The sequence below is a fragment of the Haliaeetus albicilla genome, chromosome 22 (assembly GCF_947461875.1).
Source record: "Haliaeetus albicilla chromosome 22, bHalAlb1.1, whole genome shotgun sequence".
Classification (NCBI taxonomy): Eukaryota; Metazoa; Chordata; class Aves; order Accipitriformes; family Accipitridae; genus Haliaeetus; species Haliaeetus albicilla.
In genome coordinates this window covers 20,556,466-20,575,751 of record NC_091504.1, presented here as the reverse complement: position 1 = coordinate 20,575,751, position 19,286 = coordinate 20,556,466, and the positions used below count along the sequence as shown (strand labels likewise).

The window sequence follows — 19,286 nt, the reverse complement described above, 5'->3', positions numbered from 1 at the left end:
ATTACATGTTACTCTATTATTGATGTATAAAAAACCAGTGATATATTCAGTAGCTATGAACATGAACAGAGTAATTATTTTGTAGAGGTTCTTTTAAGTAGAATATCTTGTGTAATGGGAGAGTTTTTTGAGGCTTCTTTGTGTAAAGTCTGCCACCGTACATTATTTATGTACACAAAGAAATGATGAATGTCTGTATCAATATTAATTTATGGGAGTATCTCTTGAGAGCTCACAAACTCTGAATTTTTCTTAAAGTCAAGGCTGTGCAATGCAGTTGGGAACTGGCCTAATAGTAGAGACTGTAAACCAATGATCTTTATGTGGCCGATATTATGCTAAGCTAGTCGTTGCCAACCCTATCTTTGGCAATTATATTCTGACTACTCTTAATTTGATTAACAGTTCATACAGATGCAGTGTTCTTCACTTTCTAATCATCTGGTTTGTTCCCTTGTATAACAAGTCATTTCATTAGTGGAAAACGCAGCCTTAGGTAGATCAGTTCCCTGACCTGATTTCTCAAATATTCAGATAAAATGTGTGCGCCTTTCACCTCTGTGTATCTTGTTACACTAGCAAAATAAGGTTGCTGGTTTCTGAAGCATTTTATGACCTTTTGTATGAAGAACGTTGTTATGGACAGCTAGGAGTGATGTCTGTCTGACTGCGGTGACAGACCCGTATTTCTCTAGGTGGGAACATTCAAGCAGTGGCTAAACTGTGTTCGCTTGTTATTTGCCTTCTGTGCCTGTGGGTATGAAAGGGCAAGAGCACCCACTTGCAGAGAGCTGCAAGGAGACCCCCCCTTATTCAAAGAGCCTCAGCTGGAGGTACCCAGGCCTGTGACATTGCCATTCTTACGAGGTGGCGATTACTCCCTCTGTGTCGTTTGCTCAGAGATCATCGGAGTGTACTTATTTGTATCTCAGCTGCAGCATGGCAGCACACAGAGCTGTTGAAAAGAGAGAAGTTGTTAGCATTATGTATGGTGTTTATTTAAAGTAGAGTTGCTCCTTGTGCTTGGCAGAGGCCGCCTGGGGCTTGTGATGAGTGTAGAACTACCTATGCAGATGTATGTAATTCCAGGGAATGTTTATAACAGTATAAAAGACATGATTAGTCTTAAATTCTTTCAACATACATGACACCAAACATATCCAAGCTTCTTTGAAAGTGTCAGTTAATTTTTTAAATTTATTATTACTACCAAAAAGCACAGTGTAAATACCTGTCTATACATACATACGTGTTCCTAGTGCATGTTCATGAAAGCATGTCTAAAGAATTCTAGATGACTGACTTTATGCTCTTAAAATAACATAGCGTCCCAGGCTAATTCTACAGGCTTTTTATTGCTTTGCTGTTTACTTATGTTTCTGAAGACAGTAGGTGAGACTGTCACAGCTATATAGAGAAATGACATTTATCTTCACAGTGCAGCATGACCTTATCATTCATAAGTGGCATTTCCTCTCAAGATAATGAGCACCTTTTTATTTAGGCCAGACAAGACCCAAATTCATTGTATCTGATTTCTACAACCTATCAACACTTTACCCATTACTGTAATTATTGCAGATATTAGTTTCTGTTGTATTCCACTTGCTCTTTGGATTCCACTTGTTCTTGTTTCTGAACAGCAGAGAGGATTGAGAGAGGGAAAAAGTCACGCTCGAGTCTTCACAAACATCTGGGAGCTGCTGCATGGCACAAATACAGCCACTCCTCCAACAAATGTACATTTTATATACCCTTCTTATATGGCCTCTTCCACAAAGAGTGAGTCATCATTTGGGCATGTATCAGCCTAGGATGGACAAGCAAGCTGGTGTTGCCCTGAGGTCAGCCACTTCTAGGCAAAGGTGAATCTCGTAGCTGTTTATCTGCTTGGTTAAGAAGAAAGAAAATTTAAGCGTGAACAGAAGGTTAAAAAAAAAGTGCTCACAATTCTTACTTGCCAATATTTACAGAAGGGAGCTATCTGTCATGCTCCATGTTGCCTCCCCCTGGCTCTATTGCTTGATTTAATTTTGCCTGCAGCATTAGCTGTGTGTGTACTCACTGCATCCCTTGTAGTGCCCATCCAGCAGCGAGCCTGTACATGCCTCTGGAGTAGAACTCCCAGCCTCAGAGCATCCCATGCTGTGCGATGGAGGAGCAATTCAATACATCTTGTACCTTTGTGGTGGGAGCTAATAACTGAGATTATTTTGGCATATGTTCTGACTTCCTTCCTTTCCTTGCCAAACAGAGATCTTTTATGTTTCTATAGCACGGCTTTGCTAGACAGGCATTCAGGTGTGAGGAACTCAAAGGTTTCTAATGGGACCATCAGGCTGTTTCACCTTTTGCCTTGTCAGTCTGCATTTGCTAGAGCGAGAAGCGATTGTGAGTTGCTGGATTGCTTTCCTGAAATGAGTTGCTGTTTGGTTCGCTCAGAGAAGATAAACACTCACATCTCAGAAATAACATCCTGTCTGGCATCTTTGTTGGCAGTCTCAGCAGAAGGGCCAAGGAACGAATGGACCATGTCTAAGATAAAATTGCAGTGCTCCCTCTGGAGTTAATCATTTCAGCCCAAAACTGAGAAGCACTGATGGGGCAATGTAAGGAAATACGCATTTCTGTTCCTTCTGCTCTATTTTATGGTTAAAAAAGGACTTCGGCCTTAGATTGATTAATCCCGCACTATGCCCTCAAAGTAACTCTCCTGCAAGTTTTTACAATGAAAATTAAACTGATGGTTGGCAAACATGGAATATGTATCATGCCTGCGCTATGCAAGGATGGTTTGTTTACTTGTTCTGTTCCTGTCACTGGTTGGGTTTTTTTTACCCCTTGCATAGCCTTTACAAACTTTTTTTTAAATAAGGGAAGGTATTAACTGATGGAGTTTAAAAGTTTGGAGTACAGGCCATTTTGATAGCCTTCTCCACCTCCCTACAGGAGGAAATAATTTAACTTTGAGAAAGCTATAAATCTGTGCAGAGCTGGCATGGGGTAAGCCTCCATCCCCACAGAGGAGAAGGCTCTGAGGAGGTCCTGGGCTGCACACTGGCAAATTCCACGTGCTGGACAAGATCTGCCATGGAGTTGCAAGGAAGGACTTTACTGGATTAGTGAAGGACCTTAACGCTAGTCAAACTCCTTGGAAAGAGAAACCAAAAGGTTTTCTGCTCCTTGGATCCTGTGAGAGCCTCCTTCAGGCTTCAAAGAAGGAGCATAGGATTAAGAGGAGTAATTAAAAAGGATAATTAAGTTGGCTGCTTTGATGAATGCCAGAAAGCTGGAGACGGGGGATGTTGTGGGCAGTCAGACTAACTGTGGGAGAGAGGAGGAGGGTGAGCAGACAGGTTGGAACAAGAGCTGTGAAATAAAAATTCCAGTTATTTTGAGAAACAGTTATTGGAGTTTATTAGAAATTTTTCTGCAAATGCTTTCCAGAAACTAGATCCTCTCTGGGAATGACTCAGATTCCCCCAGCTCTGTTGTTCATCGAGATGAATATTTTCACTTCTCTTGTGATGTGGATGGCTGCTTAACTTTAACGGTTTTGAGTCCACTCCTATTTTGGATGACTTACCACAGGACAGGCTGCATGAACACTTTCAGTGCTTTACTTTAATGACTGCACTTAATAGTATGTTGAGTCTGATTACGTAGAAAAGACTAGAAATTAGTCCCAGATGGCCCACAGGAGCTTGAGTTTTCAGGTAGGACTCTATTGATAACATAAAAGCCTTCTTCAAGTTGTGGGTATGTAGGGATCTTCAGGGCATCTTCAGTATTAAGTCACAAGCATGTTTTCCCTGTGTACTCATGGTTTATACGCCAGCTTCAGTTTGCCTACAGAAAGCAGTTCCATCATGCCGTCGAGCCTGAGCGCTGTTTCTGAGTGAACTGCACCAAAGTCAGCATCATAGTTGGGTGTCGTGTTTTGCATGTGATAGAAGCTGCCTCTGTTGCCTCTTTGTCTCTCTGTCCCTGCTTACCCTCAAGTGTGGCACAGGTATTAATTGATGCTGTGACATGGGTGTGTGCCTTCTCCCATCCCTCGTCCTTCAGTCCTCTGGAAAAGTAGAAGCAAAAACGTATTTGTCTGCTTCATACATGTGCATGTCTTCATGGTTTTTTTATCCTTCCTTCCCACACCCCATCCTTTTCTGGTTTTTTATATTTTTTACCACGATTCTTCCACCTTGTTAGCCACCTCCTTCCCAACAAACCAGTAAGCAATAACAAGAGAAAACAAAAAAAATCTTGCTGTTTCCTTCAAGTGCTTGCTTTGCATTTCTTGCCTATTTATAGATTATTCATTTAAGCCATGGTGGCATTCAATTAGAAATGTGGTGAATCCTTCTTTCAAGAGCATGCCAAGAGAGGATCTTTCTAGTTTGCTTGCTTTTTTATGATTTTTGCTGGAGCCTCTACAGTGTGCTTAGATTCCATTGGGATTTGTTTATTTTGAATAAATTCTCAAATAAAAGTCAAAGAGTTTTGCTCCTCTTCAAGGAAGTTACAGGAGCATGACCATGGTGCGGAGGGATGTTTGATTTTATTTGAGGGTGGTAAAAATGTATTTTACACAATCTTTTTCTTCCAGTTGTCATCTTGGAGGATTTTTTATTTTTTCAGTGTAAGAAGTATCTTTGGATAGAGGTACTGTTAATCTCTCTTTTTTTTTTTTCCCCTACAACTTCAAGCAAATTCTGCTTCTAATTTCTAGTCTGTTTGTAGTACTAAACTGATGAGATATAATACTGTAATTGTAAATTGTGACTGCCTGTGGCCTTGCAAAGGACACATGATTTTTGTGCTTTGGTTTCTCCTTTTATTGAGCAGGGTTGGTGCTAATCATCTTCAGTCCTTCATGGAGTGTTGGAGAGGTGTAGGAAGTTTATACTGGCATATCCCAAAGAGTGAGGCAGGAGTTGTGGGTGAGACACAAGTACATCACAGGCGAGAAGTTGCATGAGACCTGCGTTAATAAACTTGGCTGGACTTTTGCTGGCTCTATGAGGTGTGGAATGTTGCCAGGGTTTTTGAAGTGAAGCTTGTCTGCAAGGAGGCTGGAAACAACTGATTTATGCAATACCTGGAAATGTAAGTGCTAGCATTCTCCTTCAAGGGTAAGAGCTCTTTGTTGTGGGTAGGTATGTGATGGGAAAAGATACTTTGCAATTTTTTTTAATGCCGCATATTACTGGTAAGGACTAAGGCTGGTTTTGCTTTTCCAAAACAGATTCAGAAAGCAAATACTGTCTTAAACTGGGTCTCTGCATTTGCCAGAGCCTCTGCAAAATGGTTTTAGCAGCCAGTAGCTGTACTAATTTGTTGGGTATTTTTTCCCTTTTTTGTTCCCCCCTTACTGCTCTTTGTTTTTATGCCATGATACCCTGGCAGGACAACCAGGACGAGGCAGAGTCATCTGGGGGGCTAACCCAGAGAACAGGTATAAAATTCCAAGAGAAATTCCTGCTTGGCCTCAAGTGTGAATATACCTTCTGTGTCAGAGGAGAGTCTCTCTGTTAAACTTGCCTTGCTTACAGTGCCGTACAGATAATACATGAAAGGAAAGGTGCAGGATGAAGGAGGACAATTACCCTATTTGTTTTTCATCTCGCCTCCCATGATAGGACTTGATTCTTTGCTCCCAGGTCAGTAGCATTTAGAGCAGCCATCGGTGCAGATCAGCTGTGCTAAGCACACTGTGACATTTGGAAATCCCTGTCTGGAAGGGGAATTGAGCAATGAGCTTCTGCTAATTAGAATAGCTATGTTTAAAATGTAATGTTTGCTTTGTTGAGCAAAATCCTACTACACACCTAGATTAGAGACTTACTCTGGCAGCAGGGGAGACAGGTCCTCAGCAAATGTGTTCCCAGGGTGGAAGCAAGGGCAATACAAGCATTGCTTCGTCAGAGCAAACGTTGCACAATCTTGTCCGGGGGGCGAATGTTGTTATCTAGCAACTTCCAAGAGTGCCTGAAATTTGTTGGAGACCCTCCGAGGCTTAGGCACTTTACGCACTGTTCTGCTGGATGCCAAAAATACGCTGGCTGTAATTTCACAAGCCAAGGGTAGTGCTGGCTTAAACCCCTCCTTGACCTTTATTTGAGCTAGTGTAACCTGCGCAGTAGTAATACAGAGAACTAGGACAAGAAACCAAACTAGCTTAAAATTAACCCAGAAAAAAAAAAGTTTGATTTAAACATGGATCTTCACTTCCATGATGGTGTTTGCCGGCTGGCTCACAACAGTTGCACTGGGAAGCGTGCTGACATGCCTGAGGGCTCTTGTTAGGAGTGTGTTTGTGGGGATAGCAGTGAGATATAGTTAGGGACAGGGCTTACAGCTCACACGTATCATTAAAGACTTCTTTTCTGAACTGTCACACATCACCAGCTGCCAAACAGCCTTGGGCAGCTTAGAGGAAGGTGCTGCCGTTGAGTACTCAGGGGTGCTAAGGTCGGTATGAGTTGTTCAGTAGCCTTGTTTTAATAGTTAGAAAGGTTAATCAAAGTGACTGTAATATTAGGAGACTTGTATAAAAAGAAAACTGTACTGCTGCTTAGCTTCCAATTTCTTTGTGTCATCCAGCTACAGATCTTCTGGCTGGGGTCTAATCAATGCACAAAGCCCTCTTCCTCAGCATTGCTTCCATTTGGGGCAGAGGCTTTCCATCCATACTGCTTTTGTCTGAATTTCTATTCAGATTCTAACTGCCCTGAAAAGCTTCTTTTAACTCATAATGAAGTATGAGAGTTTCTCTCCAAAGATACCGACCATCCACTCGTGTCTTTAGAAGCATTGCCACCCTTAGTCTATAGGGGTGTAGAGACCTCTCCTTGGCAAGCAGAAATATTTTCCAGGTATTCAACTGTCAGCCCACTGAAAAGAAAATGTTGCTTTATGGTTGGTAGACTGACAATAGCTCTTTATACCTTTAAATTAAAAGTGACACACTCACATAAATCATTATAACAGTACTGTATGCAAACAGTGCCTGGATCCAGAGTGGTTAAGAGATGACAGTGAATTGGGGTGAATACCCTTATTCTTGACTTTGAGAAGTGCAGTGACAATGAATCATTCTTAGTGATGAGATGCAGCAGTGCTGACTCATTGGGCTGAAATTAGAAGGGCTTTTTTAGGTAGAGATGTAATTCCACCATTTTTTCTGATGAATGGATAAGTGAACATTTTTGTTGGCTAATTTACAGACTTCAGCAACTAACTGTCATTTCATTCCCTCTAGCTATCACACCTAGTTGGAGGCAATGGACAGGGGGAGAACCTAGATCCAGGGAGGTGGTACTGGAAAAAATGCGTAGGAAGGAGTGGCAGAAAAGTTCACAATTTCGTAGAGTCGCTGGGTGTCATATTGCCACCACTTTTAGTTTTTGAGATTCCCTTTTTCTGGGTTTGGTGAGTGCTAATGTTTCCTTTCATCAAAATAGGGATTTTGGAGCCTGAACTCATTCTGCTGATAATCTAAAGGAGACATAAAAAACCCCCTAAAAATTGCTGGAGTTAAAATTTTGTCAGAAAATTAAACATATGCACAAACATTTGCTCCCCCCTTACCCAACCAACTTTGTTACTACATCTAATAGCAAGGGATTCTGTACCTGTTAGCTACTATGTCTTCTGCTTGTAGTCTCTAGCGCTGCTTCCCAGTTCAAGAAGGGTTAATACAACCTGAAGAAAACATCATGCTCACTGGATCCCAGAATCGCTTGTAGTACCGGTTTTCAGATCAATTAAATAGCAATTAAATAAACCAGACTCCCAGAGGCACTGCATTCGTTTCAGAATCTGGTGCCTGGTATCCCTTCATTTCGGCTTTAGAGATTTGGTCACAGCACAGTAAAATTAATTCTCTTTAGTGTCCTCCAAATGATTTGTATTCCTCTCCCTTTTTGCTGTTTCCCTGTGGAATGAGCTGATACTGTCCTAATGTTTTTTAGTTGCACTAATATATTAATAATCTGTTTTACTCCTGGCAAGAGATTTGTGGTCATCCCTCAATAGACAGATTTTATGCCAGGTTATCTTTCTGCTGTTGGGTTAAAATTTTGCTAGGGGAGCAGCAAAGGAGAAGGGACTCCCTGCTATGACTGCACACTCAGCTGCTTTTCTGAGGTGGGAATATTTCTGAGCCCACAAAGAGAATAATATTAGTGGCAGAGGCTTCTCTGATGGGTGTTCCAGTGATGGCGAATGACTCCTTTGGAGAGTCCATCAGCATCCAGCAGTCGCTCGTGTGTGTCCGGGAGATGCTGTACTGGCCGACTGCATAATGCTCGAAGCAATTGGCTTGGCAGAGTTTCATCAGTCAGACTGCCCTTTGCTGTTGAGGAAGCAGCTGCAAACTCACATTTTTTTTGTTTGGCACTGTATTCTCTCCCCAGGGGCTGCAGCACCATTTGATTAGGATGGAAGGAAGGAGACCTATTGCAAAAGTGTATTATTCCCAGCAGAGCCGTGCTAATCTTTTGGTCTCTGTCCTCTGTCTTAGCAAGGTGTTGAATGAAAACATCAAGGAAAAACACGAGGAGAGAGGAGTTGCTCGGCTGTTGCCCCTCAATCTTGCCTCAACCTCGGCTGCAGTTCAGAGAGTAAAACAACAAATGCTTGCTCTTGTTTTGAGATGTTTTTGCTAATCTGATGCTTTTTTGTCACACAAAAAATATGGTAATACCTGAGCCCCTTATTTTCCCACCTACCTGCTTTCTTTGTAGGTGTTTCAGTCTGGCATAGGGCTGTCTGATCTCCAGGGACTCATCCTTTCCCAAATATAATGCTCTGCATTTTTCCATCTCCCAATTTGCTTTGGTACTGTGTACCTTACCTGACAGCATCTGCCTGGGAGATTATGTGAACCGTGTTGATGGAATACATTTTGAGAAGTTCAGAATCTTTCTCCAAGTTTTACATTTATTGCAGTTGTGAAGGTCACCTTTGCTTTGAGGATCAGGGAGATTAGGTTACCACCACCTTTGAACGTGGAGGTGCTCGAGTTCTGCACTTAATATGGCGTTTAATCCATTTACTGCCCGAGTTGGTGTGGCCCATCAGGTGCGTTTTGTGTCAGTAGTGGCACCTTGTGCTCAGAGATTACCTTCGGTCAAAGATTTTTGAATGGTTTTACAGAGTGAGTATTATCTTTACATTAGAGGGGAGGGGGGGAGTTTCACAGAGTTTAGTACTTTGCCCCGGGTCTCTCAGCAGTTGTTTGGCAGAGTGGGAACAAAAGCCCAGTCTCTGCTGCAGAACTATGCCGCTTATTTTAAGCTAGTTCAAGTGACTCGCCAGGAATATGGATGTGGGCAATTTCTGCTTGAAATCCTATCTTCCTCATATCAGTTGTTCCACAGTGACTTTGTTTACACCCCTTTCTCATAACCTAACCCGTGAGAGTTTGGGGTGATTTCATGATAATAAGCTTACTGTCAAGAATTCTTGACATTACTAAGTGACTGTGTCTCTGAAAAGAGAAGGAGAGAGATTGGTCTGTCCTTGAGACTTAAGAGCAAGAGCAGGGTTTCATTCTTATCTCTTTGTCCAGTAAATCTTGATAGTGTGTTGACAGGAGCCCGTGTCTTGCAGATATTTTCCCTGTATCTTCAGTAATTATAACTATGACTTCAGCAATTTTTCAATTTGCACTATCATTTTTTTGTTTAGCACCCAAGAGCCTTTGCTTTATTCCTCCTTCATTTTGGTAACCAGCTGCTTTTTGTCTCTCACTTGGGGGCGGCATTTCCCTGCTGCACGTCAAATCCAGTAGAAAACTGGTTCTCAAAGAAGTAGCAGCTCGTGCTTTTTTGATGAAAAACACCCTTCACTACTCTGCACAAAGCAGTAGCCTTCAGTCCCTGGATGTTGCGGTTTGCCATGATGCCCAGGAGCATGGGTCCCTGGGGATGTGGGACATCTTCCTTACAGGCGTTATAGTTTCCTGTCCTTGCTTGGGGTAAAATTAAGGAGGACTAAATTACATGGAAAACCACATAAGCTGTGGCCTGAGCCACATGCTTTTCATTGAGCTGTAAGCCTATCCACATACTGTAAATTATGTCAGTAAGTAATGGTCTCTGTTTTGCCTATTGCAGCTTTTCTGCAAGTCAGAGTGAGTGTTGCTTCACTCTATATAAATTTCTGAAACACATTCAAAAGTTGTTGGGGAATTTTCCCCTTCACCTTTGCATCAGACTGAGCCCCCCACCACCTCCAGTCCAGCTCCTGTAAGATAGCTTTTGAGACAGCACCAGAGTTTATTTGTAGCTGTTATTTCCCACTTTATAAAGGATGTGCATTTGATTTTATAACCAAGAGAACTTTCCTGAAAACAGCAAAATTGAATCTGTAAACCAGCAAGGAAATTATTTAGCAATGTCTGATACTAAACTGTTTTCCTTATTGTGATTTCAACTGATGCAGTTTTGTGAAAGATCAGTAATTTCATCTACAAAGCATCAAAACATTTGAAATTAGAAATGACCATTTAACCCAGTGTAATTTTGTAGTACACTTCAGAGATGCTAAAACAATACTGTACTGCTACCAATCTGCAGTAACAGTGTGCTAATGGATTGAAGGTGGAAGGTATTGGCTAGCATGGTATAAATATGTAACTTTAAAGTATAAACAGGCAAATGCATGCATTAACTGTTGAAAGCTGAATCCCATGGGTGAGATTTCAGATTGAACACTAATGAAAATTTCATTTCAGTTCTCTCAATATTTTAATATGCAGGATCACAGTATGCAAATAAACTGAAATCTAACTGGAAGTGGCTGGTGAGTTACTTCTGTCTCAGTGTCTGCCACCCCATAAGAAAGCTGTCTGTGGCTTTTGTGAAATCAAAGTTTTCCTCCTGTTTTCCCTACAAGTCACAATCTTACAAAAATAGCATTGTGTGCGAAATAATTAGTGACTGCAACCTTCTCATCAAAGTGTTCTCATGATATTCCTCTGTTGTTCCACATAACTCATCAGCGTGGTACGTAGAGCTACATGTTTTTAGGTTTGATTGAATTGTAAGTGTTACAGTCAGTGCTTTCCTTATCAGAACTGTCCTGGGAGTGCAGCCATGTTTTCGGGTTTCCTTCTGTATTTCAGCTGCAGCTTTGATGTGCCATATTTTCCTTGTGTCTCCTGAATCTGATAGAAAGAGGCGATGTGGTGCTTTTTTTCCCCTTCTTCTCCAGCTGCTTATGGCATCAGATAAAATACGCTGGCTTGGACCCCATTATAGGTCACATTGCACTTTAGCCACACATTGAGGCCATCTAGCTTGAGCCAAGAAGCTTCATCTTGTGTTTTCTTTTGTAAGTGATCAGATAAATAAGTCACTGTGAAATTACCCAGGGGATGGGGGGCAGCCAGCACAAGGAAACTGAAATGATTTGGCATGTTAGAACATAACAAGATTCCATACTTCTGTGATCAGTAGCCGATATAACCTTGTAAATGTAAATTGTGTGTTAACTTTCTCAAAGAGGAGAGGCAAGAATTTATCTTAGAAGTTAATTAATTTGAAATAGCTATTAATTAACATTATACCTAAATTTGCCAATCATCACACTTGACTTGAATTTGCATACAACTGTTGCATATAAAAAACTGCTAAGGGTATCTTGGGCTTCGGCGTGCTGTAAAAATGCCATGTTTTGCAGCTGTGTTACAGCTCTGCCAGGCTGAACCTCCTCCTCTTCCCTTCCTACGTGGCGGTGCTGCCCTTCCAACAAGTGGCCTTCCTTCTGGGGACCCACAGTTGGGATTTATAGCTGTGAAAGCACAACCCCAGAACAGGCAGCTATGTATATTCTCAGGCATTTCACCCTGATGAGGAAGAATAAAAATGACTCTTTTTAGTTTGAGGTAGTGAATGTGCTGCTTGTTTCTCTCCCTTGTAAAGTACCTACATTGTATTAATGTGACTGTTAAGATAATCATGTTTTTTGATGAAAGCATAAGACTAAAATGATGTTTCCAAATGAAGGTTGTTTTGATTTATTCTCTGTATGCAGCACGCATAATTTTGCTTCTGTAACTCTTGGAAGCAAGCTTTAATTTTATGGCTCTGGCTGTTGCTACTACTGTGCTGTGCCATACCTATGAGCTATTTAATGTGCAACATCGAGAAGTAAATTAATGCAGGTCCACAAAGAGAGCGCTTCGATTTGCTAATTGCTTGTAGAGCGGAGGGTGTTGTTGTGTAGAGAAAGACTGTTCATTAGAGATTGAGTAGCTAATTTTTTCCTACAAGTGAGTCTCACATTTGAGCTGCTTGTGTATTGGTCAGGGCAGTCGGCTCATGTTCAGCCCCCGGAGAAGAGCGTGGGGCTGTTGATGCAGTCGGTGTCAATACCTGCATTGTAACCACCAGATTGCTTTAGTTTCATTCATTAAACCCTCCCTGACCAGCCTCCTCCAGCATTGTCAGTGAAGGATGACTTTTGGAAGGTATAGAAGACGAATTATTGATGCAGGGAAGCAAGCTAAACAATTCAGAAATGTCTCCTTAGGAGCCGAAATCAGTTCCTCTCCTTGGAAACCATTCCTGCTCCTCTTTCAGCCCTGAGTTGCAGTATCCTGGCGAGGCCAGAGCACAGGTTATCTTTCCCTTCCTGCCTCTCTCTTTTGAGGATGACAGTAGCATTGACAGTAGATTAGACTGTGTTGTCATGTAAGATGAATGTTTTGAATTGACAAACCCTTTTTTGGGAGGATTAAAGTAATTGACTGAATACTTGAGAAGATTTTTTTTTTTTTCCTGCTTTGCTACTTGATTTTCTTTTACCTGGTTGTGCTGCCTTCAGTGGGCAAATTGGACTTTATATGTATTTGTATATCTGATTCTTAATATCTCTTTGCTTATCAGATTTCTTAATGCTGGAGCTCAGTGATCTGTGGGAATTTAACATGTGTATTAAGTAATGAAAATTTCCTTGGAGCTTTAAGTTAACTTTTATGCATAGTCTGAAAATTCAACACGCAAGTCTATCCTACTGAGAGATTCCCGAGATACCAGGGTGAATGCGATCAATCGAATAGCCGGTAAAACAGAGCTGAGCTACGTATAGGTGGAACATTGCTTTTCCCAGCGTGAAACTCTGAGATGGGACTGGCAAACTGCTCCAGCATCAGCTGCAGATAACGCTCCCATGCCTGCTGGTGCAGGGGTCAGGGACTCTTGCACACCATCTCCCTCTGAACCACCCTAAATGCTCAGGTTCATTGCTCACGCTTTTGTTGGCTGCAAGTGGCCAGAGATGATTGAACTGAGAAATCCAACAGTTCGTTTCCGAAAAGGTAAATTATAAGAAACAACATAACACTATTTCTTTTAGGTCTTTCCCGGTAAATACCCGAAGCGGGGCTGGGTTCAGGGGCTCAGCACGTTCTCAGGCGCCGGTCCAGAGCCCTCTGCAGCTCCTCCCTTCCATGGCCGTGGTGGCTGGCAGCTCCTCCAAAGCACTCTGATTAAGTGAGATGTGGGGATAAGTTCAGAGCCTAATTTCTTCTTCATAATTAAAAATGTGTGCATCTGTCATGCTGCCGGTGATTAGGTTGTATTTTCTTGTGGCCTAGAAGGAATATGGCAGTGAATCACTTTGCAAGCAGCTGTCCTCTAACAGCTGAGCTAGGTTCAATATTTGATTTAAGCTAATAAAAAGTCTGGGGTAGGGCTAATGTTTACAAACTGGATGTGATAAAGCATTCAGATCATCTGTTTCACAGCCAGGAGAGAGCAGGCACAGGGGACCCCACCGAAAGGTTGGGCTTTGTCTCGCTCTTCCGTACGTGGGTATGGGCAGGGAGCAGGGAAGTGGGGAGGGTCCCTGCTCTGGTCTGTGAGTGCATCAGACAGCATCGGCTGTGCTGGAAAAGCCTCCTTGTTTCCAGCTGTGTCATTGTAACAGCTCTCAATGCATTAAATATGTCCCTTTTGCTCTTCTGTGAGAGTTGTAGTCAAATCATATATTTAAAAATCTTTTAATCTTCATAAATCATTTCTTCCAGCAATCTAGTCAGTTTAGTTGCTGTCCTCTGAATTCCCACTGGTTAGCTACTCTTCCCCTTTGAGATGAACTGCCTAGAAATAAATGCAATGAAGAAAACCTTCTTTGTGATTTAATTCTTACCTGATTGCTTCTCCAAGTCATATTGATCTGCCGTTATCATGGTGCTGTTTTGGACTTGCTGTCCCGGTTTGCCGCTAGGTCTCTGCTGGTATAGCAGCTTGAGAAGTTTGTATTTGGTTATTTTCCCCAAGCCATATTATATATAAGGTAAATTATGGAATATTTCCTGCTTGTATTTCTGATTTCTCCCATCCTTTTGTATTATTTCTCTCCTGTCTAAAAGTTTTTGAAGCCTCTTCCTGAAGTAAAATGTGTCAGGATCTTTTCTATCCTTTTTTTCTGAATTTTAGCACGGTCTTGTACTTTAAAATGCTGCTACACCCATCCAGTTAAACAGGTTCCTAGGGTAATATTGTCTTGATATTATAAAGAAAAATATTTCCACTGTGAAGGTGACCAAAGCTTGGCACAGGTTGTTCAGAGAGAGGTTTTGGAGTTCCTTGGAGCTCTTTGGAGCCTCCTTGGAGATACTCAGAACCCAGCTGACCAAGAGCCCTGAGGATCCTCGTGTAGCTGACCCTGCTCTGGGCAGGGGACTGAGCTGACCTCTTCCAGTCTGAATTACTCCGTGATTCTATAGAAGTCTGTACTAACAGGAGGCTAAACAGAGACACAACCCTCAAATTCAGGAATGGTAGCTACTGTAAGCAAACATGTAATTCTTAATGGCTCTTTACATCTAGTTTAGAATAGGCTAGTAGTTCCCATCTAAAGGTCATCTTCATATAGGTAAGTGTAATAAATGTCGGGGGTATTTTTGATCAAAAATATTCAGTCAGTCTTGGGGTGCTTTGCAAAGGCTATGCTAGCATCTCTCATAAATAACATCTCTGAGGGCATGTTTTCTAAGTCTTCTACATGCAACTCTTTCCTGCTGGTGTAATTCTACCTGATTCAATATGGTATGGGTTTGTGTGGTGGGGTTTTGGTAGTGGGAGAGGGGGCTGCGGGGGTGGCTCCTGTGAGAAGCTGCTCGAAGCTTCCCCGGCTCCAAGCTGGACCCGCCGCTGGCCCAGGCCGAGCCCGTCCGTGAGGGTGGTAGCGCCTCTGGGAGAACAGATTTCCGAAGGGGAACCTGCCGTGAGTAGGGGACTGGAATGTGAGAGGAACCCCTCTGTGGATACCGAGGTCAGTGAAGAAGGAAGAGAGGAGGTGTGCCAGAGGAGGGGATGCCCCCGCAGCCCATGGTCAGACAGCAGGCTGTCCCCCCCAGCCCATGGAGGGGAGCGGGGGAGCAGATGCCCGCCTGCAGCCCGGGGAGAGAGGAGCCCACGCCGGAGCAGGGGGATGGATGCCCTCCAAGATGGCCGGGACTCCACGGAATAGCCTGTGCTGGAGCAGGCTGTGCCTGAAGGACTGCAGCCCGTGGAAGGGACCCACGCTGGAGCAGTTTGTGAAGAACTGTAGCCCGTGGGAAGGAACCACGTTGGAGAAGTTTGTGAAGGACTGTCTCCCGTGGGAGGGACCCCACACCATTGCAGGAGAAGAGTGAGGAGTCCTGCTCCTGAGGAGGAAGGAGTGGCAGAGACAACGTGTGATGAACTGACCCCAACCCTCATTCTCCGTCCCTCTGCACTGCTGGGAGGGAGGAGGGAGAGAATTTGGAAGTAAAGTTAAACCCGGGAAGAAGGGAGGGGTGGGGGGAAGGTGTTTTTAAGATTTGGTTTTACTTCTCATTATCCTACTCTGATTTGATTGGTAGCAAATTAAATTGATTTGTTTTTTTTCCCCAAGTTGAGCCTGTCATTTGCCTGTGCCCATAAGTGGTGAGTGATCCCTCCGTGTCCTTGTTTTGACCCACAAGCATTTCTTTATATTTTCTCCTCCTCATCCCACCAGGGCTGGCAGGGAGCAGTGAGTGAGCAGCTTCGTGGTGCTTTGTTGCCAGCTGGGCTTAAACCATGATACAAGAGTAGTGGGGCAAAAAAGTCTTTCCCAGGTGTCTGCAAATTTCTAGTTTCCTGATGTTTCAGCATCAAACTTGGTGATAATTTCATATTTTCTTCTCACTTACTTGTACATGCACTCTGTGTTTGGTTGGGACTGGCATCTCCCGCGGTGTTTAATGAGTGTGTTTCATTTCCCTGTGCCAGGTCCCAGGCTTGTATTAAAACCCTTTTCATCTTATTTGAGTGTCTCTTCCTTAAATAATGTCACATCATCCCAGGCCCTGCACAGCAAGAATCTGTAACTTTTCAGTTTCTGCTGAGCTCTGGGGCCAGGGAAGTCTTGAACAGTTTGGTTGTTTGTTTGCAAAATTGAACTTCTGCTGTGCTGAACCCGAAGACTGTAATTTTTTTGTTTGCTTGCGTTTCAGTGCAGTTAGCCTTCAAAGCTTAATGTTTTCCTTTTCATTGTAATAAACTGCTTGCTGTTTGCCTCTCGTTTGGATGTAGTACTCAAAAGACCCATTTCATGTGTGGCGAGAGATTGTTAGAGGGACTCCAGAGGGTTTTAATGAATATCTGCCTGAAATTATGTGAATTAGTTTGTAGGCAAGTTTTTTTTAGTTCTTGTCTTGTTTGTTTACATTGTTTAAATTAGCTCCTCTGTCATCATTTGTGACTATTTTTGGGGCTTTTTGCTAACCAGAGAAAGGCTGATTACAGGCTAGCAGAGTGTTGTGAAATAAAAGATGTGGGAAGTAATAGCACTGAAGTAGTATATGTGGCTTCTCTTAACCGTTTCCAAAATACCCATTTTGTTTAAAATCCTTTTTCATAAACTCTGTGAAAGATCCTCCTCTGAGTCAAGTTCCCATTTCTCCCCAAATTATAAGTGGATAACGTATTTCTGCTTTGGTTTGAGATTCTTTAAATTTCAAAATTCCTCTTAAAAAAGCAAAAAACCTTGTGTTGGGACCTTTCCTCACAGAAATTCAGTAGGGTTATGTTGCAGAGAAGATTTTCTTCATATTTTACCACAACAATTTAGAAGGCTTCCAAACCCAGCCCTATACCCCAGAACTTCAACAGAATGTTTTCTGTGAAGTTCTCTTGAAACACACCTTTCAGCTGTGGAGCAAGCCTCTTCTTTCTCTAAAGTTAAGGTTGGCAAAATTGGGTGGGTCTTAGACCACTCTTTCTGCAACTTCCAAAGAAATGGAGAGGAGGCATGGTTCTCTGACTGGACCATGGAATTGAAATTTGGGATAGCTAATCCAGTGGAATTCTCCTCTGCGTTAAACCTCTTCTTTCTTGTGTAGGTAGTCTTCAGGCTCTTTGGGACAGGATTGTCTCACGGAATGGGATGCTGATAAAACCCAATGCTTATCATTCCTTTTCAATGCTGTGAAAATCATGGTGCCCTTGGTGGCTTTTTTGGTTGGCGGGGAAGGAGTGCAGTCTTACTAAACTTCCAAAAATATGTCCTAGATTTCATTTTCTTTTTTTTTTTTTTTTTTTTTTTTTTTTTGTCTTGAAGGCTCAGCTTTCTCAAGTTCTGGAAGAAGTGGGAAATCATAAGCAAAGAGCAGAGATGGTAAGTGTTCATCTTTTTTTTTTTTTTTTTTTTAAATTGTTTTACAGAGCAGTAACATATGCAAAGTTCAGTTCATTTAAACAGTGGATAGGTTCCAAATAATCAGAAAGGAATAGCAAATAAGCGTTGTAAAAGTTTGTATCGCTACTGCTAGTCTTAGCGTACTCTATCTCCGTACTCACCTGGAACAAGTGTTGGATGAGATATAGCGATCTGTCTTCCTTTTCTTGGCAATTTCCATTCTCTTTGTTAGTAGTTCTAGATCAGAAGCAAGCATTTAATTTCATACTGAATTAACTCCTTTCTTTGGGGACCTTTGATTCAGTCTCAAGTGTGCAAAGGACAAGTAGATGAGATGTGACAGAATTACTATGAACTAGTTTTTTATAATATCTGTTAATTTTCTGCTGAGTTTGTCTATTTTATTGGCAGTTCCCTCAAGGACCAGAAATAAGAGGCCACAAAACCAGGCAGTAGGGAGGTTTATGTGCAGTTTCATGACTACTGTATACGATTCTTCATACTCGGGAATAAATGAGGTATCAGCGTTAAGCTGTTTCATGAACCAATGTTTTTGCTAATGGGCGAGTTGTGGGATTCCTGCAACTTTTTCTAGTCACAAGAAAAACCTGAGCAGCATCCAAAATGTAGACACTCATTCTGTAGATGTGTTTTATACTGGATTAATTTTATTACTAATGAAAAAATAGGCATGTGTCACTGGCTAGTAAGTAGGTGCTAAACAACATCTGCTCTAAAATCCAAATCATAAACTCCTGTGCCAGCACTAGTCTTTTTAGACTTCTGCTTGACTCTACTAGGGCACCAAACGGCAGAACTACCGTGCCCCTGCTGTACTATTAATAGGTTGCCATACATCTGCTAGTATCTTTTTTTTTTAATTTGTGCTCCTCGCTGTTTCAACATCAGATTTTTCATAATGCGAGTGTTAATTGATTCTAGTTCTGGGGTGGTCTTACATTGTGGGCAAACATTTTTGTGTGCTTAGCCACTTTCTGTGGTGATGCAGGTCAGAACTGGTATTTCCAAAGAAAACTGAATTAATCCTATTTACCATCTGATCTCATTACACGCTGCCTTGTTATAGTTTTAAATTCTATACAGTCAATTTTGCATTGTGCTCACTGGACGTTATCAGAGCATAAATTTGCTCTTATGTTTTAAATGTTCTGATGTGTATTTTTTTTAAACATTTCAAAGTTTTTCTTTTTGGCTTGTTAAGCCTGGATTTTGAGTTATTTGTTTGCCTTCAAAAGTTTGTCGTATTAAACAGGCTAGCAGAGAGCTGGAGAAACTGGAACTTCCAGTGTTAAAGTATTAATTGGTGTTGTGCATCATCCATCAGCAGAGGATAAAGCAGCAGTCAGTGTTCAGTGCCTATTCCCAAGCGTTACTCAGTGGATTGTGATCTTCCAGTAAAGCTTACATCAACCTCACATGAATAGGCTGTGTTTTGTAGTGCTTTAGACAATGGATTGCAGATGGTGAGGTGTTCTTCACCCCCAGCTGAAATCTCCCTGGTAGGGAAAGATGTGTCACTTTTTGTCTTCTACAACATTAGGGGTGGCAGAGGTCTGTCCCCTTTGGATGGGGCTCTTCCATTAGCTGCCTGCCCAAGGGCTCCA

The 19,286-nt window shown here is 42.1% G+C and overlaps 1 protein-coding gene across 2 annotated transcripts in view; it reads left to right on the top strand.

The window, feature by feature from the left end:
* Positions 1–19,286, top strand: part of MAD1L1 (mitotic arrest deficient 1 like 1) — a 376,699-nt gene that overhangs the window by 171,047 nt on the left and 186,366 nt on the right. For both annotated transcript variants that reach the window (XM_069810261.1, XM_069810260.1), the window contains exon 13: positions 17,584–17,640. In XM_069810261.1, the coding sequence (XP_069666362.1) occupies positions 17,584–17,640 (57 nt within the window). The remainder of the gene's footprint in view (positions 1–17,583; positions 17,641–19,286) is intronic.